Below are 26685 nucleotides of genomic sequence, written 5' to 3'. Positions count from 1 at the left end.
TCTAATGCCAGTTCATGGCCCAGTTAGAATTGCTACTTACATAATTATATGATAATATAGATTACAAAGAGAAAGAAAAAATACACACACACACACACACACACACACACACACACACACGTATATTTACAACCAGTTCATTGTAATAAATATTTAATGTGTATAAAATCAGTTAATTATATAATTACTAGAGGCCCAATGCATGAAATTCTTGCCTGGGGTGTTGGGGGGGTTCCTCAGCCCAGCCTACACCCTTTCAAATCTGGGACCCCTCAAGGGATGTCCAAATGCCCATTTAGGCCCAATCCTGGCTGCTCACAATCCAGGACTGCTAGATCCCAATTGCTTGCCTGGCTGCCTTCCTGATTGCCCCTAACTGCTTCTGCCTGCCAACCTGATCACACTTTAACCACTCCCCTGCCAGCCTGATGCCTAACTGCTCCCCTGCCAGTCTGACTGCCCCCAACTGCCTTCCCCCGCAGGCCTGGTTCCCCACAACTACTCTTCCCTTCAGGCCTGGGTCCCCCCCCAACTGCCTTTCCCTGCAGGCCCAGTGCCCCCAACTTCCCTCCTCTGCCAGCCTGGTCACCCCTAACTGCCCTCCCTTGCTGTCCTGGTCCCTCCCAACTGCCCTCCCCTGCTGGCCACCTTGTGGTGGTCATTTTGTGTCTATATGGGGGCAGCCATCTTGTGTGTTGGAGTGATGGTCAATTTGCATATTACTCTTTTGGCCTGGCCACACCAGACACGGCTGCTCCGGGCCTGGCCGCTCCCAGCCTGGCAGCTGCTGCTCCGGGCCTGGCCACACCAGACCCAGCTGCTCCGGGCCTGGCTGCTCCCAGCCTGGCAGCTGCTGCTCCGGGCCTGGCCGCACAAGACCCGGCTGCTCCGGGCCTGGCCGCTCCCAGCCTGGAAGCCGCTGTTTCGGGCCTGGCTGCTCCCAGCCTGGCAGCTGCTGCTCCGGGCCTGGCCGCACAAGACCTGGCTGCTCCGGGCCTGGCCGCTCCCAGCCTGGCAACCGCAGCTCCGGGCCTGGCCGCACCCGACCTGGCTGCTTCGGGCCTGGCCGCTCCCAGCCTGGCAGCTGCTGCTCCGGGCCTGGCTGCCCCGGGCCCGGCTGCTCTGGGCCCGGCTGCCCCGGGCCCAGCTGCTCCGAGTCTGGCCGCTCCCAGCCTGGATGCTCCTGGCGTGGCTACTGCTGTTCTGGACCTGGCTGCTCCCAACCCGGCTGCTCTGGGCCCGGCTTCTCCGGGCCCGGCCACTCCGGGTCTGGGTGTTCCTAGACTTGCCACCCTGGGCTTGGCTGCCTCCGCCTCAGGCCTGGCTGCCACTGCCCCAGGTCTGGCTGCTCCAGTGCTGGCTGTTGTTGCTCTGGTTCTGGCTGCTGCTGTTCTGGGGCCTGGCCGTTGCTGCTCCGGGCCCGGTTGCCATTGCTTTGTGCCTGGGCATTCTAGGCCTGGCCGCCGCTGTTCCAACATTCTGTCCTTTTTTTTTTTTAAACGCATTTATGTTGCAATGTTGGCTAGTGAGTTGAGTTCTGACTTAGTCTTTGATTTTTCAAGATCTTCTTTGTATTCTTTCTTAAGTAATTTTACTATCTTTTGCTCTCACTTGATTTCTTCACATTGAGAACTTTGGTTTCTTCCTCCTTGTCCTGGGAGCTCAGCAGGTTGGCCTGTGGCACCCCTTTGTTCTCCGCGGGCTCCCGCGCTGCTCCAGCCTGTTGCTGGGGTCGGCGCCGCCCAGGAAGCAGCCCCTGGCCTTGGCTCTGTTGCCTGCGCTCAGAGGTCGATGGCTCAGGGGGACCCCCCCTCTGGGGGCCCCGTCGCCCGGCTCCCTGCCGGCGCCCGGCTGGCTGGTGTCCGGCAGGGGCTCCTGCTCCCTGTCGCATTCCAACAGTCTGGAGCTTTTTTTTTTTTTTTTCCTTCCCGATAGGGGAATCTAGGATCAGAGTCAACAGATTGTCCTCTGCGCGCAGTGCGCACGACTCTGGGGGCTCCGCTTTTCACCACTCCCCTGGGATTCCACCTCACAGCCCCGTCTCCCCCTGCCCGAGCCTGGGTCCCCAGGGTCTGGTCCAGGACTGGGGTTCAGAGCAGTCCGGACTGAGGCTCAGCGCCGCCGGAGGCTTTGTTTCTTCACGCTAGGGTAATCCAGCATCAGAGTCAACATTCAGTCCGCTGCGCGCAATGTGCGCGCGACTCCGGGGACCCTGCTTTTCGCTGCTAGCTTGGGATTCTGCCTCAAAGCCCCATCTCCCCCTGCCGGAGCCTGGGTCCCCAGGGTCTGGCCCATAACTGGGGCTCAGCGCTGCCGGTTTGGGGGTTCAGCCTAGGCTGGGGGTTTTATTTCCTTCCTGCTAGGGAATGCCAGGCAGCACCCAGCCCTCTCCTCCTCTCCGGCTGCGACCTCTCTGCGCACACGTGCGTGTGAGCGTGCAGCATGTCTCCGTACCTTAGGCTTTTTTTCAGCTCCTCTGATTTTCCTTCTGGTTTTCTCTTTCCTTCTTGTTGTAGAATTTTCAGTCAGTTGACTACCTGTAGCTCTGGGCGATGTCCACTCTACGTTTTAGTTGTATTCCATTGAAATTGTTGTGTGCTGCTGCGGTTAGGTGTCTACCCGAGCAGCCATCTTGGATCCTCCTCTCATTAATGATTTATGATGAAATGAAAAGTCTGACACATATATACTTCGATTCACCAACTCAATTTACAGTTCATTTTATTTCCATTTTAAAGAATTAAGTAATCTATAGCATATTCAAAAAAATAAAATTTCATTTCATCTCTACATAAAAATTATAATATAACTACTTACCTAAACAAGGCTGTACAGATTTAAGATGAAGGTGCCACATATGGAGAATAGAGTAATTATTGCTGTCCTTTTCAATGACCACTAGAAAGAACTTTTCTGAAAAGGGTGGTGGGCGGTACCCTATTGTTCAAAGAAAAAGGATATTTAAGTTAATATGTCTCTACAGGGTTAAAAAAAAAAAAGACACTTTTTAAAAACATCTCTTATATACATAGAAGTTTGGAGGGAGAAGGAAGATTATTTAGGGGTATAATTTTTATACCAAAAGTTAGATAGCTAACAAAGACTAATGAGAATATGTCATTTATTTTTAAAAAATTGACTATATACTTTTTAAAAACACTAATTCATAAAAATACCTAAAGAGAAAGAGAGGGTACACAGGAAAAGAATAAGAAGAAATGGAAAGAGGAGAGAAAGGAAGAGAAAGGCAGGAAGAGAGGAAAGGAGAGTTCAAGAGCTAAAGCCAGTCTCACTGGACACCCCTCAAATTATCTGCGGCACTAACTCCTTATTTGAAAAATGGGCAATTAAAAGGAAAAATAAATAAAATAAGCATTTATCTTTTATTGGGAAAATTGGGCAGATACATTCACACAAAAAATGAACTAGGCCACCAACTTATACCATACACAAAAATAAACTCAAAATGAATAAAGGACTTAAACATTATGACAGGAAACCTTAAAAATCTTAGAAGAATCCATAGGCAGCAAAATGTAAGATATATGTCATAGCAATATCTTTAACAATACAACTCCTAGGACAATGGGAACTAAGGAGAAGATAAACAAGTGGGGCTAAATCAAAATAAAAAGCTTGGCACAGCAAAAGAAACCATCAACAAAACAAGAGAGGCAAGTGCATGGGAGAACATTTTTGCCAATGTTTTATCCAATAAGGGTTTAATATCCAAAATTTATGGGAACTCATACAACTTAACAAAAGGAAGATAAAAAGTCCAATCAAAAAATGAGCAAAGGATCTAAATAGACACTTTCCTAAAGAGGGCATACAGAAAGCCAAGAGACATGCGAAAACATGCTCAAAGTCACTAATCAGCCAAGAGATGCAAATCAAAACAACAATGAGGTACCATCTCACACCTGTTAGAATGGCTATCATTCAGCACAAACAAATGCTGGTGAGGACACAGAGCAAGAGGAACTCCCATGCACTGCTGGTGGGAATGCAAACTGATGTAGCCACTGTGGAAAACAGTATGGCGGTTCCTCAAAAAACTAAAAATGGAACTCTCATTTGACCCAGTAATCCTACTTTTAGGAATATATTCCAAGAAATCAGAAACACTAATCAGAAAGGATATATGCACCCCTATGTTCATAGCAGCACAATTTACAATAGCTAAGATTTGGGAACAGCCTAAGTGCCCATCAGGGATGAGTAGATTAAAAAACTGTGATACATCTACACAATGGAAAACTGCTGCTGTGAGAAAAGAAGGAACTCTTACCATTTGCAATAGTATAGATGGACCTGGAGAGCATTATGCTAAGTGAAATAAGCCAGTAAGAGAAAGATAAATATCACATGATCTCATTCATTTGTGGAATATAATGAACAACATAAACTGATGAACAAAAATAGATCCAGAGACAAAGAAGCATCGAACATACCGTCCAACCTTAGAGGGAAGGCAGGGGTGGAGGGTGGAGTAAGAGATCACCAAACAACTTGTATGCATGCATATGAGCATAACCAATGGACACAGACAGTAGGGGGGAGAGCATGTTCTTGGGCGGGGGGTGGGGGGGTGGAGACAGCTAGAGAGAGGTCAATGGAGGGTGAGACATGTGTAATACTTTAAACAATAGAGAATTTAAATTTAAATTTAAATTATATATATATATATATTTTGCCGAAACCGGTTTGGCTCAGTGGTAGAGCGTTGGTCTGCGGACTGAAAGGTCCCAGGTTCGATTCCGGTCAGGAGCATGTACGTTGGTTGCGGGCACATCCCCGGTACGGGGTGTGCAGGAGGCAGCTGGTCGATGTTTCTCTCTCATCGACGTTTCTAACTCTCTATCTCTCTCCCTTCCTCTCTGTAAAAATCAATAAAATATATTAAAAAATAAATTATATATATATATATATATATATATATATATATATATAAAGAATTTACCTTTAACTTTAAAAAAAAAGCATTTATCATATATTTCCTATATGAAAAAAAGTATTTTTTAAAAGGCATGGAGAGAGGGGGTCCTGGTAGTGATACAGAAGAGACTTTTTAGAAATTTTATGTATTTTTTACGAAAAGACATTATTTAGAGGTATAATTTTCCCTATTCTTCATAAATATAAATTGTGTTCTTCATATATAGAAATGAGATCTAAAAAAAGAAAAGAAAAAAGAAATGAGATCTATACACAGGACAACAAACACTTTCCTTAAAAAAATAAAAATCCATGACAACTCAGGGGGAATGGGCAGTGCCGGACCCAGACAGTGGTCTCTAAGGCCCATTCCCCATTAAAAGAAACAGTTTGGAGCAATGACTCCATTCTTGTAAAGGACAGTGACAAGATAAACCTGGAATATCTAGTTGTGCTGGAAAGAAAGTCAACTACCAAGACTGAGGTTGTGTCAAAAGGACTCAGAGGACCAACTTGAAGGGCTCCTCACTAGCTTAATATCAGATGATGTGAGCAATAAAAAGAATAATGACTTCAAACTGACTGAAATAGGCTAAGAACATAAATGTCCACGAGAAATGAGTACTTTTCTGTATATACTAGAGGCCCGGGTGCATGAAATTCTGTGCCTGGTAGGGTCCCTGGGCCTGGCCGGTGATCAGGGCCAATCAGGGCCTTCCTTTCCCCAGCTGTCAGCTGGGGGCCTTCCTTCATTCCGCACATCATAGCAAGCAGTCGAACTTCCAAGGGAACAATTGGCATATTAGCCTTTTATTATATAGGATATTATCCTTCAATAATGGGATATTTGTTTTTTTCTTAATAGGTTCATATGATACCAAAAAGAAAAAGAAAACTAAACACCAAATTCCTCAGTAACTCTTGGTGGTAATTTGGGCACACACTACTTCCTCTGAGACGGTCAATGGGAAAGAACTAAGCATTTACCCCACCTTTCCTAAAATAACTCTATTCCAAAGTAGCCTAATAGCTCCAGTTCAGAAGGGCAAGTTTTTCTTTAAAAATGCTTTCTATGTAATAAATGAGAACCAATAGAATTAGAAAATAAATTTGTAATTCTTCATGAAATAATTAAATCAAAAGCAACATTAACAATGGAAGAAACCATGATATAAAAACATTGCTGGCAATCTTTACATTGAAGCCACTACCTGAAGCATCTGACTCTTAGCATCACTAAAAATGAGACATTCTAACATGCTATTTTTGATGTAATTCAGATGAAATACACAGCATTGCCTAAGAAGTTGACAATCTGTATCTAATCAAGTCTATAGAGCTAATTTGCACTTTTTAAGAAAAAGTTTAAATGACATCAAAAGTTACTAGTTAGAGAAATTTCGATAAAATAACTTTCTCTAAAACAACTTAGTGGCATAATGAGAGCATTAACAGGGGATCACTCAAGATTAAAGCACTCTTAATTAACAATGAAACACAAAATGTGAACTTTGTTTGTATATGGATCCAAAAATTAAAAACAAAAATCCCCAACATATTTGGCACTATTAAATGAAGTCAATATGGATTAGTTATTAGATAATTCTGAGGAAATTTTGTTGTTTTATAGTGTGCTAATAGCAAACATGTACAGAGGAGTAAAACAACATGATGGCTGGATTTTCTTCAAAATATTTCAGAATAAAAGGAAAATAGGGTAAAGTAAGTGTAACAAAATCTTAACATCTTTAATCTAAGTTATGGGTATAGAGAGATTAACTCAACTATGCACTCTATTTTTGTGGCATTTTAAAAATAAGAGAAATTACTGTAATTTTATACAAAATTACACATCATTTTATTCATGTCAAGAATTTTAAGAAAATAGCTCTAAAATCAGAAATAATATTGGAGAAACTCTACATAAAAACTAAAGCAAAATTGAGAGAAAAAAATAGGAATATTTTTTGGCCTGATTTTGTATTGACAAAGAAATAACAAAAGTGAAAATAAAGTATATTTTTAAATGTAAGTCTTTCAATTAAAAATACTATAAATAAAAATACCAACTTTATACAAGCACTGTGTTATATTATGTTAGTATGTGTTTACTATTATTATTATGTGTTAGAAATAGCAAGATAAATGCTAAGAAAAAACAAATTTTAAATCTATAAAGTAGTAGTTTCCTATCTAATAAAAGAATAATATGCAAATTAACTGTCAATTCGTGATAAAGATGACAGTACCCACAGCCAATAAGAAGGGATTATGCAAATTGATTCAACAAAGATGGTGGCACTGGCCAGAGCCATGGAGCCAGCCAGAGTGGGTGGAAGCCAAGCTGGCCAGAGAGTGGGCAGGAGGCTTGGCTTCCTTGGTCGCCCAGCCGTCTCCATGGCTGTCACTCAAACAAAGCCATAGTGGCAGGGCCGAGGCAAGGGCAGTTAGGGGTGATCAGGACAGGAGGGGAGGGCAGGTGAGCAGGCCAACGGGGGGGGAGGGGCAGTTGGGGGCAATCAGGTTGGTAGAGAAGGCAATTGGGGGTGAGCAGGCCAGCAGGGGAGTGTCAGTTGGGGGCAAGCAGGCCAGCAGGGGGCAAGCTGGGGACAAGCAGGTCAGCAGTGGGGAGCAGTTGGGCATGATCAGGCTGGCAGGAGGGGCAATTTTGGGGCAAGCATGCTGGGGGGGGGTAGTTGGAGGCGAGCAGGTTGGCAAGGGGGCAGTTTGGGCTGAGCAGGCTGATGAAGGGGAATAATTGGGGGTGAGAAGGTTGGTGGAGGGGCAATTGGGGGCAAGCAGACTGGCAGACAGAGTGGTTAGGGCAATCAGGCAGGCAGGCAGGTGAGCAGTTAGGAGCCAGTGGTCCCAGATTTCAAGAAGGATGTCCAACTGCAGTGAGACTGGGCCTAAACCGGCAGTCAAACATCCCCCAATGGGTCCCAGATTGGAGAGGGTGCAGGCTGGGCTGAGGGACACCTCCTCCCCCGCCCCCCATGCATGAATTTTGTGCACGGGCCACTAGTTCTATAATGATAGTAAAAAACAAAAACTGAACATGACAGTGGCATAAGTTATAAAGAAGAAAAGTTTTGGTATATGAAGAAAGATACATGAGAGGAAAAAAATTACTAGTCTGAAGGATGAAAAGATAATTGAGATAAACCTCATAGAAGAACTCATTCTGATTTTCCACAAAATGAAAGAAAATGATCTGCATGAGTTTATCATAAATACTTTCCTTAAATGTCTATACATAATTCTGTGACAAAAGCTTTACAAGAAAATTAAATATGTCCATCTAGAGACTTACAATCCATAATCAAGTCAGAAAAAGTATCTAGAAATACTAAAAAGTATTTATCAAATAAAATTAATTATTAAACTAGAATACGTCTTTCCTACTTTCAAGTAGAACATTATATTCAATTTGTTCTATGTTCAAATGGAACATGGCAGTTTTATAATTACAAAGTTATATCTTCTAAAGGGAACATTTTAAGCTCAAGTTTAAACTAAACATTATATAGGCAGGCCGGCATGGCTCAGGGGTTAAACATCGACTTATGAACCAGGAGGCCATGGTGCAATTCCCAGTCAGGGCTCATGCCTGGGTTGCAGGTTTGATCCCCAGTGTGGGACGTACAGGAGACGGCCAACCAATGATTTTTCTCTCTTTCTCTCTTTCCCTCTCTAAAACCAATAAAAATATATATTAAAAGATAAATAATTTTTCCTAGCCAGTTTGGCTCAGTAGATAGAGCATCAGCTTGCAGATTAAAGAGTCCCAGGTTCAATTCTGGTCAAGGGCACATGACCAGGTTGCAGGCTGGGTCCCCGATAGGGGACATGCAGAGGACAACTGATCGATGGTTCTCTCCGTCACTGATGTTTCTCTCTCTCCCTCTCCCTTGCTCTCTGAAATCAATAAAAATATATTTAAATAAGTAAACAAACTAAACATCATATGGTTTGTTCTTAATAATCTTATGACAAACTACTTTTCATAAAAAGAAAATAGAAATGTTATACTTCAAAGTATCTTACATTCTATATTCAATAAGTTTGTAGCAATTTAATATTATGTTTTGAACTTATACTAATTAATTGGTTTAAGATGCCACAAGGAACTTACTACCATTCAGAACAACTTAATTGTAAACAATTAAAATTAATTTTTAAAATAATTAAAATAGATTTCATAAATAACATTTTTTTTTACTTTTTATTGAACTTACTGGGGTGACGTTGGTTAATAAAATTATATAGGTTTTAGGTGTTCAATTCTACAATACATCATCTGTATGTTGTATTGTGTATTCACTGCCACACGTCTCCTTCCATCACCATTTATCCCCCATGCCTTTCCCTTCCCCATTCCACTTTCCATCGATAATCGCCACTGCTGTATGTGCCCTTGAGTTTGTATCTGTGTTGTTAATCCCTTCATCTTTTACACTCAGTCCTGCAACGTCCCTCCACCCCTCTGACAGCTGTCAGTCTGTTCTCTATCTATGAGTCTGTTTCTATATTGTTTGTTAGTTTATTTTGTTCATTAGAGTCCACATATGAGTGAAATCATATTGTACTTGTCTTTCTCTGACTGATTTATTTCATTTAGCATAATACTCTCCAGGCCCATCCATGCTGCTACAAACGGTAAAATTTTCTTCTTTCTTATGGCTGAGTAGTATTTTATAAATAACATTTCTTGACAGAAGTCTATGTTGCCAATGAAACTGTCTTTCAAAATGTAATTTCAGCCACATATCTTCTAAATTTATAAACAAGCAATTCTGATTGAACTGGTATATTTGCTTAAAATTATGAGTGATTACTTGGTATGTTATAAAGATCTATACTTGAAAACCTTTTTGGAGGCTTCTTTTTTTAAGGTTAAAGTAAGTAAATTCATGGCATTTAAAAATTACCTTGTGATGGCTGAAAAAATACTTCTGTTTCCTTTTTCTCCAAATCTTCCTTATGTGGTTTATATCCTATAATGAAATCTTCTTGAAACACATGAAGCAATTGTGTATTTGCACCACACTACAAATATGAAAAAAAAAGTTTTTAATTTTTGAAATTCTTTATCTCCAACACACCACTGCCCCAAGAACACTAAGGTAGAAGAAATAAATCTCTCCCATGATTTCTTTATTTATTAATTAACTGGAGAGAGAAAAAGCTACAGGAAAAAAAGTCATTAAAACTATCTGGGCAGAGAAAAATACTTTCAAAGATGCTATAGTCAATAGCAGAAATGAGGAGCTCTAATGAAAACAAATCAACAAATTTGCTTCTCAAAAAAGAATTAAAAAAGCAAAACATAGTTAAGTGATCTATACCACTCTGAGCTCAAAAGTATCAGGCCTCATGCCTGGCTGGAAAAGACAAAGCTCATTATATAATGCACATTAGCACAGGACTCCTTTGCTTTTCCTAATTCCACTTCAAGAAAACAAAAGCCAGAAAGGTTCTCCAAATACAGGGTACTCCCAATAAATCTGTCTGGTGGGAATTAAGAGGAATCCTGAAACAGCCAATGAGGAGAACACACCTCTGGAGCAATGTACTTAATACGTAACGAGGATTTCTAGGAGGACAGCTGAAGCATCACTGTCAGCTGCTATGCTACATAATCATGTTTTTGGACCAGAGAAGAGTAAAGACAATCACAAATGGCAACATAGAATCATAAAAATGAACAGAAATTCAAGGAAAGACTAAAACCAAACAAAAGCCTAGTATGGAAGTGCGACAGGAAAAATTTAGATAGTTACCCCACAGATTTCAAGGTATAAATATGAAAAAAAAAAAAATTTTTTCACAGTCATAGTATAGAAGATCCCTCACCAGAGAGAAAGAATAAGTGAAATAAAAGGTGAGGGTGCTATCTTCACAGATACAGAAATCATACAACACACTGGGCACAAACCTAGAAAAAGTTTGAAACTTTATCATTTATAAAAAGCCTGCCATTTTTCAGTGTTTACTGTTTATCAATCCTTATACTAATTACAGCCACGCAATGGCCATTGTGGCTCAGTTGAGAGGGCATCTCCCATGCACCAAAAGGTTGCCAGCCGGTCAGGGCACATGCCCGGGTTTCAGGCTCAGTCCCCAGTGGGCGGCATGCAGGAAGCAGACAATCAATGTCTTATTCTCACATCAATGTTTCTCTCCCTCCCTCTCCCTCCTTCTCCTTTCCTCTCGCTCTTAAAAAAAATCAATAAAAGATAGGCACAACTAGGAGGGGGAAAATTGTGAGCAAATATGAAGTAAAAAACAGAATGCTAGTGAATATTAGCAATTCACAATACGTAATATACTATATTAATATCCTACAGTAAAGAGTAAACAATGGGCTAAGGTGGGGGCAGGGGTGAATTTCATACCCACGCCATTAAAAGCTAAGATATTTATGGGAATGAAGCCAATCCACTCTTCTACCATATCCCTATGTAACAGAAGGAGGAAATCACAGAGTGAATGTGTAAGAAAAGCATCAATAGAAAAGTTAATTTTTTACGAGGTATTAGTGATTCGAGTCTGGCATCCAGAGTTCTCTTGCCAAGAACTGATGTGGTAATTTCTCTATAATTGGTGAAAATTATTATGTTTTCAAAAAACAATCATGAAAGGCACCATGAGGAAATAATGACGTAACTCTGTAGCTGTTTCTAAGTATGGTGGGCTCTTCCTTGTTTGAAAATATTGGTAGCTTCTTCACCAAACTAATCTTTTTTTAAAATTTAGAATGAATATATTAGTTCTATCTCTTAGCCCATAAGTATAATTCTAAAGAAACAAATATCCTGAGAGCTAGAATTAATTTACAAACTCCCTAAAGGAGAAGGTTCTCATTTCCTCACTAGTAGCTGGGGAAGAACGCTGGCTGCATAAAAGACCTACGATTAGAAAATTTTATATTTTTATTCTATTTTTGTCTGCATTTTAATGGACCTCATAGAAATGCCTAATGTTTAGCCTAAGAAGGCAAACACTCTGAAGATGAAGTCACCCTCTACTGAGTTGAAATGAGTAATAATGTAAGAGAAACCGCAAACCAAGTATCTATGCAGCTGTACTATATTTTTCCCTCATTGCTTCCTCAATTACATCAAATGATCTTTTTAAACAAGAAAATACAGCTATAGATACAATTCAAGTGGAGGACAATAATTCCTAAATCATTAGGTTTTCCACTATAAGAATCAAGAGAAGTTGGCTGTATTTAGTGTTAAATAAGAGAATGATTTTGGAGAATGAAATATATTATATGGCATATGAAACACTGGGATAAAGTATATTAATATCACCAATTCACAAGCATGTTTTTACTTGATTGGTTATTGCATCGAGTTCAATAATGCAGCCAGGTCGAGCAGTAGATTGTTGGCTCACAATATTAAACACTTCTCCAATAAGTTTCTGTAAATAAAAAGCACAAAATCAGTAATTTATGAATCTATCTCAATATGACATAGCATTTCAGACATTAAAGGTCCCTCTAACTTAACTGACAATGACAATTCAAACATTCAAAGAAATATTTCAACTTGTTATACTCAGTTTTATTCTCATTTTTTTAAACTAAATAAGCAGTTAAAAAAATCAAGTGTTTACATAAATACTAAATAACTTTAAGGCATCTTTTAACATGTCTTCTTCATGTTGCAACCTTAAAGCTCCATACAGACATTTTGATAATATTCCTGAAAAGTTGGCTTATATTAGTGCCAGAAAAATAAAAATTATAATTAATTCTGGTTTTAGTATAAGTACTTAAACTTAAAATAATTTACTGATGATTATAGAGTAAATAATCTTTTTGCTTCAGGGTCTGATATGGTTCACCATGGTACTGTTAGATCCTGTCTTTATTTAAAATGTTTAACATTTAGTTCATCATGGAGCTTTCGCTTTAATTTTGATTGTTTAAAATATTGCATTAAATAGTGATTATCTTGATTATTGTTTTTTGGCACTCCCTGCCTCACTGACCCTAATTCCAGCCCATCTGGAAGAAATATGGTACCAAGTCTAATTCCACAAAACTTGCTGGGGCTTAACCAAGTGGCTCTCCACCTGAGAGCAGCTGGTTTAACAGCACAGTAGAATGTCAACTGAAATTCAGCACCAGCTGGGGGAATCCCCTATGTGGTGGGGGCTGCCTCAATGCTACAGTATATGCCCTACTGATGATTAGTAAAATGTCATTTCCTCCACAGCGAAGTCTGCAAACTAAAGGGGGAGGGAGAAGTAAACCCCTCTCCCTATTACACCCTGTCCCCACAATCTTGATGTTTCTGTCTGTCTCTACCTCTCCCCTCCTCTCTGAAATCAATAAAAATAATTAGAAAACAAAAACTGATGAAGAAACATCAGAGAAGACTAAAGAAACATTATAATTCAACATAATGTTTTTTTCTGGATTAGATCTTGGAATACATTAGTGGAAATATCAGTTAAGTCTTACTAAAGTCTGGAGTTTAATTAATTTTATCATACCAACAATAGTTTATTAGTTGTGACCAATGTATACTGGTAATGTAAGAGAAGCTGGCTGTGGGGTATTCTGGTAACTCTACTATATTTGCTACTTTCCTATAAATCTAAAACTATTATAAAATTAAAAGTTTATTTAAAAAATAACTATGGCAATGAATAAATTAATATTTTCAGAGTATAGAGAAAAAGGAAAAAATGAGATCATTAACAGAGGCTGGTGGTTTAATGTTAATAAAGTCCAGAGAATAAAGAACTGTGATTCCTACTTTGTCTCTAATTTATTATTTCAATAATTTAGCTTGCAAAAGTAGAAAGAACCAAAATTTTTCTACAACGAGTAAGTATTACTTCTAAATTTTTTTAACGGAAGGTTTAAGAAAAGAAGTGCATTGGTAATGTGGAAGTAGGACGCCAAGATAAAGAAATTCCAAGAATGTGTCTAATTGCTCTAAATGAATTTATATTTTGTGGAAAAATAATGCCCAGGTTAGGGAAATTTTACAAATGAGATCAATGAACAACAGGATGTTTCCTGAGAAATCATGGGGAATGTCATATCCAAAAGACTAAAAACAGGCAAATGTTACCATTTTCAAAAAAGGAAAACAGAAAGTGCTTGATGTCTACATAGTACTATATTGTCATCAGGAAAGAACAGGTTATATATCGTCAATCTATTATCTATTAAAACAGTCATAGCATATATATTTCACTTCCTTTTTTCACTTAAGAATATTTGGCAGACATGGTATATTTCATTTCAGCAAAGTACATAACAAGCTGCCTCATGGAAATCTTTGGGACAGCTGGAGAAATATTCCAGACAATAAAAATGAATAAGGAATTCAAATGTACACTACTAAACTCTTTCTTTATACCTATCCCATTTAAAATTGTACTGTAATAAATGACTTAGATGAAGATGTAGGTACAACATTCATCAAATAGGCTGATCCTGTAAGTCAGACAATAATAACATTAGAATCTGGATTCAAAAATATACTAAAAAGTTGTGTTGCTAAGTTGAGCCTTACAAAATGAAATGTAACAGGAAAAAACAGGCTTCCACTTGGGCCCAATTCAAATGCACAAATATAGAATGGCTTACTGGCCAAAAAACAAAATAACTTTGGGATATTTAACTAAGAGTCAGCTCAATATGAATCAATTACATATACAAAGAATGTGGTATGATTACCAAAACATAATAGTATCTAAAGAAAGAGGCCATAAGACTGCTATATAAGAAACCTGACCAGGGTCAGATATAAAATAGAAATTCAAGGTTACAAGATAGTTGTGATCAAATATCTGTGGTGAAATATAAGAAAGGAATACTAGACTTATTCTAAATGGAGCTAGGACTAATGAATAGAATTTAAGAAATACAAATGTAATTCTGATAGAACAGTGAGGGTAATTAAAAAACAGAATGAGCTGCCTTTAGAGTTAAGTTTTCCCTTTGTGGAAGCCAGATGACAAATTGTCAGAGTGTGGTAGAGGGGTATAAAGCATCAGATTGCTGGTTAAACTAAGTGGCCTTTAAAGTATCTTCTGACTCAATAATTTTAAGATGCTAAACCTTTGGCTCCATCCAGTCCAAGTTATTTTCTCACTGTTTCTGGAACAAAACTTATTTATACACGTACTTCCCTATATCCACACTTACTATCAGGCCATTCTCTCACTCAGGCAAAAACAAAGAATTTGTCTTTCAAAACATTATCCAGCCATCACAAATAAATCCAAATACTGTCCTTAATAAAGACTTCTATGCCTACCCTAAACTGATATATTTATCTTCTGAATTATAAAATACTGTGGTGCCATCTGTTAAACAATTAGTTACAAACAATCCTCAGATACTTTTTCTGCCTTAAATTGTTATTTAACCTTTTATTAATAATTTCTATCCTCAACTAAATTAAAAGCTCTTAAAAGCAGACAATGAAGCTTATACTTTATCCCCTACACATTTAGAGTCACAAAGTAGACACTCAAAAAATCTTTGTTTTTAAATATTGGAAAAAATGTTATTAGAACAGTTGTTTTATAAAAGAGGCATGTTTTTATAGGTAAATAGACAATCCACTATTCAAATCTGAATATTAACTAATAGTCATAATTTCTAGTTCATATGCTGACTCCCACTGATAATATATTCCAACCGTAGCATTTTCTAAAATAATGAATCAAGCTCAAAAAAGTCAAATGTTCTAAAAAATTGTAATATGTAGATACAACATTCATCAAATAGGCTGATCCTGTAAGTCAGAACATATTAGAATCTGGATTCAAAAATATACTAAAAAGTTGTACTGCTAAGTTAGCCTAACAAAATGAAAAAAACCTTAACACAGACATTAGTAAAACTGCCTTAGAAAGACTAACAGAACCAAACTAAAAAGTAAAAAATGTCAAAAATAAATTGTCATATTTTAGAAAAAGAAAAATGTATTTCTTTAAATGTAAAATGTATTGATGTGTGATGTGCAGGCTGTAATTTTGTTTCATGTACCTCAGAACACAAATTTTAAAAAATGAACTTGTCATACAGAGCCCAGAACATACGCTCACTTCCTAACCACCAACAAATAAAGATCCTAGATGAAGTAAAAAATTATTCTTATCAGCTTAGCTATATTAATAAAGTATAGTAAATACTTACTGAAGATTCTGGATCTGACAATTCATCTAATAATTTCCTTGCATCTACCACAGCTTGGTAGAGTCTGAGATTTTTGCCATCAGAAGCAACAAAGCAAGCACTTGCAGAATTGCAGTATGTGCCTGAAAAAGTAAACACTTGGTATTATAATGTAGATTATTATTAGCTAAATTATGAGAAACAATATTCACACTTTTCTTTTTAGGTATAATCATGGATGAGAAACCAAGATGGCGGGCATAGGTAAAAGCCTAACTGCAGCCTTGTACAACAATTTCAAAATACAACTAAAATACAAAATGGCCCGGGACCAGTTTGGCTCAGTGGATACAGCATTGGCCTGCAGACTGAAAGGTCCCGGGTTCGATTCTGGTTGAGGGCATGTACCTTGGTTGTGGGCACATCCCCAATAGGAGGTGTGCAAGAGGCAGCTGATCAATGATTCTCTCTCATTGATGTTTCTAACTCTCTATCCCTCTCTCTTCCTTTCTGTGAAAAATCAATAAAATATATTTTAAAAAATAAATAAATAAATAAAAATAAAATACAAAATGGACATTATCCAGAACTACAGGAAAGTTGACTAACTGGAAATTCTACAACTAGAAGGAAAGAGAAAACCAGAAGGAAAATCAGAGGAGCTGTAAAAGCCTAAGGTACAGAGACACGGTGTGAGAATGGGAAGAGGACGGAGTCAAAGAGGAGGGGCGGCTGAGTGCCTGGTTGGCATTCCCTAGCGCACATGTGTCAAACACAAGGCCCACGGGCCAAATCCTTCCCGCCAGGCCTTGCAATGTGGCCCGCACCGCGCTGTCATCACTGCACTCCGCTGCGTTTCCATCACAATGACAGTTTATGACTGTTCAGTAAACCATTCAGCCCGCGATTTAGGCTGGATTTTAGATTTTGGCCCCTTCTCTGATTGAGTTCGACACCCCTACCCTAGCGACAAGGAGATAAAAGCTCTGGGCTGCACTGAACCCCAGTTCCAACTGCACTGACCCCCAGTTCTTGGCCAGACGCTGGGGACCCAGGCTCATACGGAGGGAATCTGGGCTGTAAGGTGGAAATTCAAGGGAGCAGCGAAAGGCAGAGCTCTGGAAGCGTGCAAGTGAAGGCACACAGAGGACAGACTGTTGACTGTGCCGCTGGATTGCCCTAGCAAAAAGGAGACAAAAGCTCCAGACTGCACTGAACCCCATTTCCAACTGCATTGAACCCCAGTTCCAGGATCATCGGGGGAGAGACTAGACTGTAGAGGGTGAAATTCAAGGGCACCTTTTTCTCTGAGGTGCTTGCAGTGAGTACCGAAGAACACTGAGGAACACTGAGACTTAGGAATCTCATAGGGTGAGACTGAAGGGAAGCCAAGGCTGTAGGCTCCACCCTGAAACTCAGCTCCATCCAAGCTGAGTACAGAGGCTTTAGCAATTTTCCAAGTCTAGTCGAATAAGGATGTCTCCTGGCATAGACATAGCTGATCCTCACAGCCAATTGGCCTGGAGGTTAGTTCCTCCCAGTGATACCAACAACAATCAAGACTTAGCTACAACAAAGCTGTATACACAGTCCACAAAGGGGTGCACCAAGAGTGTCCACCTCAGATAACTGGGAGGCTGACCCACTGAAACATATAAGACACCTTAGCACACAAAGCCACCCTACCAACTCAGGGAAGCTGTGAAAATGCCGAGACAAGGAAACAGATCACAAATGAACGAAATGGAGGACAAGCAACTGAATATAGAGTTCAAAACCACGCTTATAAGGTTTTTCAAGAATTTCCTAGAAAAGGCCGATAAAATAAATGAGACCTATCAGAATATGAAAAGGGATCAACTAGAAATAAAGAATACATTGTCTGAAATAAAAAAAATATATTATACAGAGTCCTAAAAACAGAATGGAAGATCGCAAGAATCAAGTCAAAGATTTGGAACATAAAGAGCCAGGAGACACTCCTCCACAGAAGCAAAAAGACAAGAGAATCCAGAAAGTTGAAGATAGTGTAAGAAACCTCTGGGACAACTTCAAGCAAACCAACATCAGAATTATGGGGGTCCCAGAAGAAGAGAGAGAGCAAGATACCGAAAACCTATTGGGAGAAACAGTGATGGAAAACTTCCCCCACCTGGTGAAAGAAATAGACTTACAAGTCCAGGAAGCACAAAAACAAATTCCAAACAAAAGGAATCCAAAGAGGACCACTCCAAGACACATTTTGATTAAAATTCCAAGAGCAAAAGACAAAGAGAGAATATTGAAAGCAGCAAGAGAAAAGCAGGTAATTACCTATAAAGGAGCACCCATACGATTGTCAGCTGATTTCTCAACAGAAACCATGCAGGCCAGATGGGAATAGCAAGAAATATTCAAGGTGATGAATAACAAGAACCTACAGCCAAAAATACTCTACCCAGCAAAGCTATCACTCAGAATTGAAGGCCAGTTAAAGAGCTTCATAAATAAATAAATAAATAAGCTAACGGAGTTCAAATATGAACTGCTGAAGGGGCTTCTTTAGGAAGAGGAAGAAAATAAAGATAAAAATTATGAATAACAAATACATAACAATCAACAAGTGAATCTAAAAACCAACGGAATTAAAAAATCTGATAAACAATATTAACTGGTGAATATAATAGAATCAGAGGTATGGAAGGGGAGTGGACTGACGATTCTCGGGGAAAGGGAGAATGGGGAGTGCAGGAAGAGACTGAACATAAATTGTGCACCTATGGATGAGGACAATGGGGGGTGGGGAAAGGGCAGAGGGTGGGGGTGGAAACCTGGTGGAGGGGAGCAATGGTGGGGGGAAATGAACATTTGTAATAATATGAACAATAAAGATTTATTTTTTTACAAGAATCATATTTAAGCACATATAATGGATAAAAAATTATTAGCAAAAAATTTCAAGAGAAACTAGATTATAAGAGGGAAAAGATTAAAAACAAATGTCTAGAAATTCTAAACATAAGTCTGATCCCTACATTCTGAATATTTATTTAAAATCCCCCTAATAATGACAAGTATAAACCATTTGGTAGATAACCAATAACAATTTAATGCTTTTATTAAGTTCACAATTAAAATGAACTTACCAAGACAATAGCTGGGAATCAGAGTTGGAAGCCAAGCTACATTAGAGAAGGCTGAAGTATGTAAAGAGTTAATTCGAGCCAATTCTGATACTCCTCCAGTGTATGACAAAGGTCCTATTGGGTCTACACGCCATAGAATAAGTTCACTGTAGATTGCATTTGGGTCGTGAAATGTACGCGTGGCTGCATTTCTAAGAGGTTGTTTCGAAGAACCTTTTATATGTTTTACAGAATCCATTATCCTACTTAATTTATTGACTGGGTCCCATTGACAATCTGATTCAGGAGTCAACAAAGCATTATGATGCGATGATGTCAATAACAGTGGTAAAACTGAATGACATGCCAGGTCATTGAGGTGAAATCGATGACCACAATATCTAAATTTGTGAGAGACAGTTAGAACAGTGGTAAAGGCAGACTTATCAGCAAAAGTGACTGCCCACTGATTTAAAGAACCATCTATGTGCTTAGAGACCATCATTACTGTGGGAGCTAGAATGTTCATATTTGTACCATGTGATCTATAGTGTGACTGTGATCTGTGAGGACTACCTACAGCCATCATGTCTTGGGATAGCAGAGTGGGATGAGACTCTTTTGTAGCATTTATACAAGCATACATCATGATATTTTTACTAAGAGAGCTTGCATCACCAGAAGGAAATGCAACAGGAATCCGAGAAGAAAAAGAAACCTGAAAAACACAAGTATATGATTAAGTGTAAGTAGTCTGTCTCCTCTCAAAGTTTCCCAAAAATACTTCTATTTTCAAAATTCCAAATCTAAGCTTCCTAACAAAAATTATTTCAACTTTTTATGGTCTAATCCTTTTCCTTTATTTAAGTAATATCTCACTATTCATAGTATAAGAGAAGACTAAAGGAAAAGAAGGTTCAAGTGCCTTGCTTACACAAATAAATGACCACAACCACATATAAACTTCACAAAGGTAACAGATAAATCTAGCTAGATTTAATTAATATACTGGGGCGGGGGGGGGGGGGGGGGAAATGGGGGGATGAGAGAAAGGAGCTCAACCTAAATCACATTATTAGGGTAGTTTCTTAGTTTATTCAAAATACTGAAAAAAATATCAACATACCTTTATTCAAATATTCAGTATCACATTTCAAAGCCCAATTCACTTTGAACTATTCAAACTTGCAATGTAAGTATTCTTTTCTTAGTTGCTTATCAAAAACAAAATCTTTGCCCTAGTTAGTTTAGTTCAATGGATAGAGCATCCACCTTGGACTGAAGGGTCCCAGTTTCAATTCTGATCAAGGGCACATGCCCAGGTTGCAGGCTCGATCCCCAGTCAGAGGCATGTAGGAGGCAACCAATCAATGATTCTCTCTCATCATTAATGTTTCTCTCTCTCTCCCTCTCCCTTCCTCTCTGAAATCAATAAAAATATATTTTTTTAAATCTTTGATTAATTCTGAAAACTTGCTAAATCTGCATATAATCTCTTCCTTTTATAATTATATAAAACTAGAGGCCTGGTGCATGAAAATTCATGCACTGGAGGGGGGTCCCTCAGTCCAGCCTGCTCCCTTTCACAGTCCAGGACCTTCAGGGGAGGATGGCGATCTGGTGATCAGGGGAAGGTGATGCCCCCATCACACCTCTGCTGTTGCCACTGCCGGCAGCGCAAGCCTCAGCGGGCCCTGAGTGGCTGGGCATCTGCCATCCAAGGCTTGCCTGTGCCTCAGGCCAGCCCAGGGTGGTTAGAAGGCTGAGGGCAGGTCTGGCCGCATCATGCACCTGCCAACCCCTAGCAGGGCTGAAAGAACGGGTGACTCCAGCAGGGCTGAGGGGACTGGATGCTGACATCTTTTGTGACTGTGTGATGGTCAACTTGCATATTCCCTCTTTATTAGATAGATGTATGAATTGTTTTGTCAATAAAATATACCTGGACTTGTCTAAATATTCCAGGATTATATTCATCCAAATACTTTATGTGCCACACTAGAAAGGTGCCATCTACAGGGTGTATAGTAAAAAGCATGTCCGGATTCTTATTCCATTCACTTAGCAGCATTTCAATCTTCCGATCAAGCAGCACAGTAGGTAGTGGCATTGGTGCACTAGACCATGAATAGGTTCTAGGACTTCCCTCTCGTTCTCCATCTTCATGTTCTGATGATCCTGTACCTGCCTCAGATTCTCTGTCCAGGGATAACTCTGAATCAGAAAATAATTTTATCAATACATACAAGTTTATTAGTACACACTACTAATACTATAAAAATTCATTTATATACTAGACTGCAAATAAATAGCATACCATCTTTAGAAACTCTAAGTTCCTTTAACAAAAAAGAACTTAGATGCTAAATTATGATCAAGAAAAAAAGCAAAGAAGGAAACTATTTTCTGGTCTAAACGGAAAATTACTATACTTCTTACTCTGGATAAAATCAAAACTTAATTCAGACTACCATTATTACCATTAGCAAAATCTATTCCCCAAAAAGTGATATATTTAGTTTCCAAAATAACACAGTATTCAAGTATTCAAAGCAATAGATTATTTAAATATATATATATATAGATGGTCAACAAATATTTGTGGAATGAATAGAAAAGTAAAAAGGAAGGAGAGCAGAAAGAAAGCATTACAAACTAAAAGTGGTACACAAAAAGAAAAACCTGAATATAGGATACTAACCATGGTCTAGTTTCATATGTAAACCCCTCTCTCTTTCCTCCTGTGAATGCTCCTCATCTTCTCTATCTGCATCACTTTCATGATCTACCTGCTTTTCAGAAAGTTTTCGTAACTCCTGCATAAATATTTCAGTAGATGATGTAAAATGAAATTCCTTGTTGTTTAACCAATGAACTACAAAGCCCCCATTTCCATCATCGATGTTAAATACAGTGCCAACCAAGGCACTTGGAATATCTGTGAAAACAAAAAAGATTTCAATATGAATTATTATCTTTAAAAATATTACAAGTGCTGATAAAGATCAATTCCATACCTACACAGAAAAAAGGTGCTAAGTAAGTCAAAATAACTCTAGTAGGATTTGTAAAAAATTTAACTGAATTTAATGATAAATGTAAATGTTAAGAACTAATGACATAAACTTATATGGAATTAAATTACTAATTAAATACCAAATATGCCAAATGTACAAACTTTTATTGAATCCTGGTTTGGGGACAGAAGAACAAAAAGCTAAACAGAAAAGCTACTATAAAATACATTGCTGAGATATCTAGAGTAATTTAAATTTAAATATTAACTGAATATTAGAGGTTATGGAATTACCTCTCATTTTCTTGAGTATAATAATGATATTATGATTATGTGAGAGAATTTCCTTATTCTTAAAAGACACTTGCTAAAGTATACTAGCATATTGGTATGTACCATGATATGTGTCACTTATGTTGAAAAGATTAAGAAAAAAATTTACACGGGGGCAGGGGCAGGCTAGAGAGGGTCAATACAAGAAAAAATGAACTATGTAATACTTTCAACAATAAAGATTTTTTTAAAAAGAGAAAGAAAAAATTTTACATACACATGCCCACATAGATTAGTTGAGTCCACACCCATGTGCTCACACACATATATACATATATGTGTGTGTATATACAGAATAAAGCAACTGTGGCAAAATGGTAGCAATTATTGAATCACAATAGAAGAACTGAATGTTCACTGTAATATTCTTCCAACTTTTCTGAATATTTGAAACTTTCCTAAAATTTTGGGAGAATAAAGGAAGGAAGGCAAAATTCTAAGTATATCATCAGGTTTTCTCCATCTGAGGTAACCAAAATTCATGATACAAATTAGTTCATATAAAATATATAACTCAAAAAATTAATCTCTTTAATCCCAATATACATTACAAATAATCTATTTAACAGAAAGAAAACAAAACAAAACATTGTCCTCTATTTAAAAAAGAGAAAATCTAAAGATAAGAGGACAGAATATCTAGAGGTGTTCTATTAATAAATATCTTTGTTAAATACATTCCAGGTGGTTCTTTATTGCCAATTTCTGGATGGCAGTCCTGGTTTTCTGAGTAAAATAAAACAAATCATGTGAAAGAGGACTTGTAAATTAATCCCATAACCATATATACCTATGCAGTATTCTTCCTAAAAATGTTTAACCTAACTCTTATCATGAACAAATACCCAAAGAACTGCAAGACATTTTAAAAAGTAACTGAGAGGTAAATTTTTTGAGACTGACACACTATTTATGACACCTGAGACAGAAGGACTATCATAGATTAGGGATGAAGAATAATGTCAGTGACAACTTTACTTTCAAGTGGGTCAGCCAAAAATGAGGGAAGAGGGAGCAAAGACATATATATGGGCAAAAGAGGGAGAATAAAAGCATACATGAAAGATGTAAACTGATGAATTTGGGTAAAGAGTATATGGGTATTTGTTGTACTATGCTTTCAGTTTTACTATGGGTTCAAAATTTTTCCTGGAAAAAAAAAAAAAGGTAGAGAAGAAGAGTCATATAGTATAAAGTATTTGTATTTAGCAATCAACTTGGTCAACCTAAATGCTATATTTACATACAGTAACTACAAATGCATAATGTTAAATTTTTTTTTTCAAAATAATGAACATATGCAGTCCTTAGACTCAAATGACATGACAAAACATCTATCCACAGGGACTAATCCTTCTATCCTATTCCATTTCATTAGAATAGTGTGTACAATTTAAAAGCCAAGCTTTCTAATATGTGTTGAATTTATTGCATACTATCACTAATTGCATTTTGCTTAAAGTTACATCCTCATGACAGTTATTCAAGGTTCTTTTTAAAAGGTTAAAAATTTAGCCTGTCTGGGTGTGGCTCAATGGTTAAGCATCAACCCATGAACCAGAAAGTCATGGTTCAATTCCCAGGCAGGGCACATGCCCAGGGTGCAGGCTCCATCCAGGTAGAGGGCATGCAAGAGGCAACTGATCAATGATTATCTCTCATTATTGATGTTTCTATCTCTCTCTTCCTCTCACTTCCTCTGTAATATTAATAAAAATATTTTTTAAAATTACAACTTTATATAGCTATATTGTAATCTGCAGTGTAATGAAATTTATAGGCCTTCTCATATGTTTTTCAGGCAGAAAGAAAACAATGCCCTTAAAGAAAAGCTTTCAAATACACTTTTGCCAACACTGGACCTGCGTCGAAATACTTGTCAACCACTTGGGACAAAAAAGCAAAAAGAAAATATTAAGGTTTAAAGAAAAAATATCTTTCCCTCAGTGTAAGACAAGAAAGTCTATGAGAGTAGAAAACAAGACATGCTGAGACATAAGGAAAACTATGTAAAAATATATTTAGATAGTTATAAAGAAGAGTTGAGAATAAAGAATAACAGTGAAAGCATAAAAAGGAGATAAATCACAGTAATTAACCAGGCTGCCACCACTTATGCTCCCAAGTTCAAATAAAGTTCACTTTGAACCCTTGCTATATTCTAGACAGAAAAAGGTGCTCAAAATATTTATCTGAAGTTGTTCCCTGAGAATCACATAATCTATATTTAAGACAAAATGGAATCCTTTATAATTAAGGGCTAATGGGCAAATTGACAGAACAGTGGAATGACCGGTTGCTATGACATGCACTGACCACCAGGGGACACTGAATGCAGATGCTGCCCCCTGATCAGTGCACTCCCACAGGGAAAGCACCACTCAACCAGAAGCCCTGCGCTGGGCTCACAGCTGGAGAGCACAGCGGCTGTGGTGGGAGCCTCTCCCGCCTCTGCAACAGCGCTAAGGGTATCCAACTGTGCGCTAAGGGTATTCAACTTTCTTGTCTTACACTAAGGGAAGATATTTTTTCTTTTAACCTGCAAGAGGGTGCAGGCCAGGCACAAATTTCGTGCACTAGGCTCTAGCATTAACATAAAGAACAGGTTATAGAAATAAAAGAACAGGTTATAAAAAGTCTCACTTTTTTATTTATTTACCTTATTTCAGCATATTTATAAAAAAGAAAACTTTTATTATCCTTTACCTGTGGCAGGATTGATGCTTGCTGCAATGTGAAAATGGCACAGTGCATTTGCATGATGGGAAATGTGTCTTTGTACTTCATGCGTTGTCATCTGATCAGGCATTAATTCAGTGTGAGTTACAAGAACAGAAGACCTCCTTTGTCCTTTTCTTAAATTTTTCAAATGGTGTATTGTCTAAAATAGAAAAATAATTGTTAAATACCACTTTCAGAAGTCTAATCAGTGCCGAGCTAAGGATTTTATGATTTTCTTCCCTGTAAAACCTGATCTTTTTTTTTTTTTATTTAAATATATTTTATTGATTTTTTACAGAGAGGAAGGGAGAGAGATAGAGAGCCAGAAATGTCGATGAGAGAGAAACATCGACCTGCACACCCCACACCAGGGATGCGCCCACAACCAATGTACATGCCCCTGACCGGAATCGAACCTGGGACCTTTCAGTCTGCAGACCGACGCTCTACCACTGAGCCAAACCGGTTTCGGCAAAACCTGATCTTTTAAAGGAAACTCTCTTCACTACAGTAGAACAATTCAAAATGTAGTCTCCATAGTTCTTGCATATTTTATAGTTCAAGGCAGAAGTAGCTGCTCAAAGGTACTTAATATTATCTATAAAAACCCCTATTAAGATTTGGAGTACAGAGTGTAGTTTTTTTCAGGATATCCCAGTATTAACATGAAATTTACTGTTCATAAGAGAGAAAAAACTTTTCCAAGACTTGCCCTAACTAGTTTGGCTCCATGAATAGTGTGTCAGCCTGCGGAATAAAGGCTCCCAGGTTCGATTCTGGTCAAGGGCACATGACCAGTTTGTGGGCTCGATCTCCAGTAGAGGACATGCAGGAGGCAGTTGATAAATGATTTTCTCTTATCATTAATGATTCTATCACTCCCTCTCCCTTCCTCTCTGACATAAACAAAAATATATTTTTTAAAATATTTTTTTCAAGTCTTCCTACCAGGAAGAACATTTCTCCCCAAAGACTCACTTAGAATTAAACAGTTGGTCAAACAGTCTACTTTATAATCTCTATTATAAAGAAGAGGGTACAAAAACACAGAATAACAAGGAACCTAGCCAGGAAAGACCTCATGATAGTGACCAATGAGTTCTGTTTAAATTGTGATATGTCTATATGAAAAAACTCTCTACTAACATATGGGATCATATTAACTATTTTGACATAGGTCCCTATCATTCATCCTCTGCATGATTTTTTCTCCATACCATAACCCACCCTCAGAGTACTTCCTTATTGTCCATTGTTATGCTTTATAATAATTTCTCTTCTTTTCCACTATTCCTCACATTCAATCAAATAAAATGAAGCATCATCTCAAGTCTTTCTCCATTAAAGAAACACATCTTGTCCTTTCTTTCAATTTCCACAGCCCTTCTCTCTTTTCATATGGAAAACAGTAT

At 38.2% G+C, this 26685-nt stretch overlaps 1 protein-coding gene across 4 annotated transcripts in view; it reads right to left on the bottom strand.

Moving 5' to 3' along the window:
* Positions 1-26685, bottom strand: part of DMXL2 (Dmx like 2) — a 140772-nt gene that overhangs the window by 58243 nt on the left and 55844 nt on the right. For all 4 annotated transcript variants that reach the window (XM_036442045.2, XM_036442016.2, XM_036442035.2 and 1 more), the window contains 8 exons: positions 25259-25433; positions 21905-22141; positions 21146-21417; positions 19225-19921; positions 16121-16242; positions 12283-12372; positions 9870-9987; positions 2818-2937 (listed from right to left, as the gene is read on the bottom strand). In XM_036442045.2, coding sequence (XP_036297938.1) covers positions 2818-2937; positions 9870-9987; positions 12283-12372; positions 16121-16242; positions 19225-19921; positions 21146-21417; positions 21905-22141; positions 25259-25433 — 1831 coding nt within the window. The remainder of the gene's footprint in view (positions 1-2817; positions 2938-9869; positions 9988-12282; positions 12373-16120; positions 16243-19224; positions 19922-21145; positions 21418-21904; positions 22142-25258; positions 25434-26685) is intronic.

This window comes from Pipistrellus kuhlii, unplaced genomic scaffold, assembly GCF_014108245.1.
Source record: "Pipistrellus kuhlii isolate mPipKuh1 unplaced genomic scaffold, mPipKuh1.p scaffold_m20_p_1, whole genome shotgun sequence".
In the NCBI taxonomy this organism is placed as follows: domain Eukaryota; kingdom Metazoa; phylum Chordata; class Mammalia; order Chiroptera; family Vespertilionidae; genus Pipistrellus; species Pipistrellus kuhlii.
This window is presented reverse-complemented; position numbering and strand designations above follow the sequence as displayed.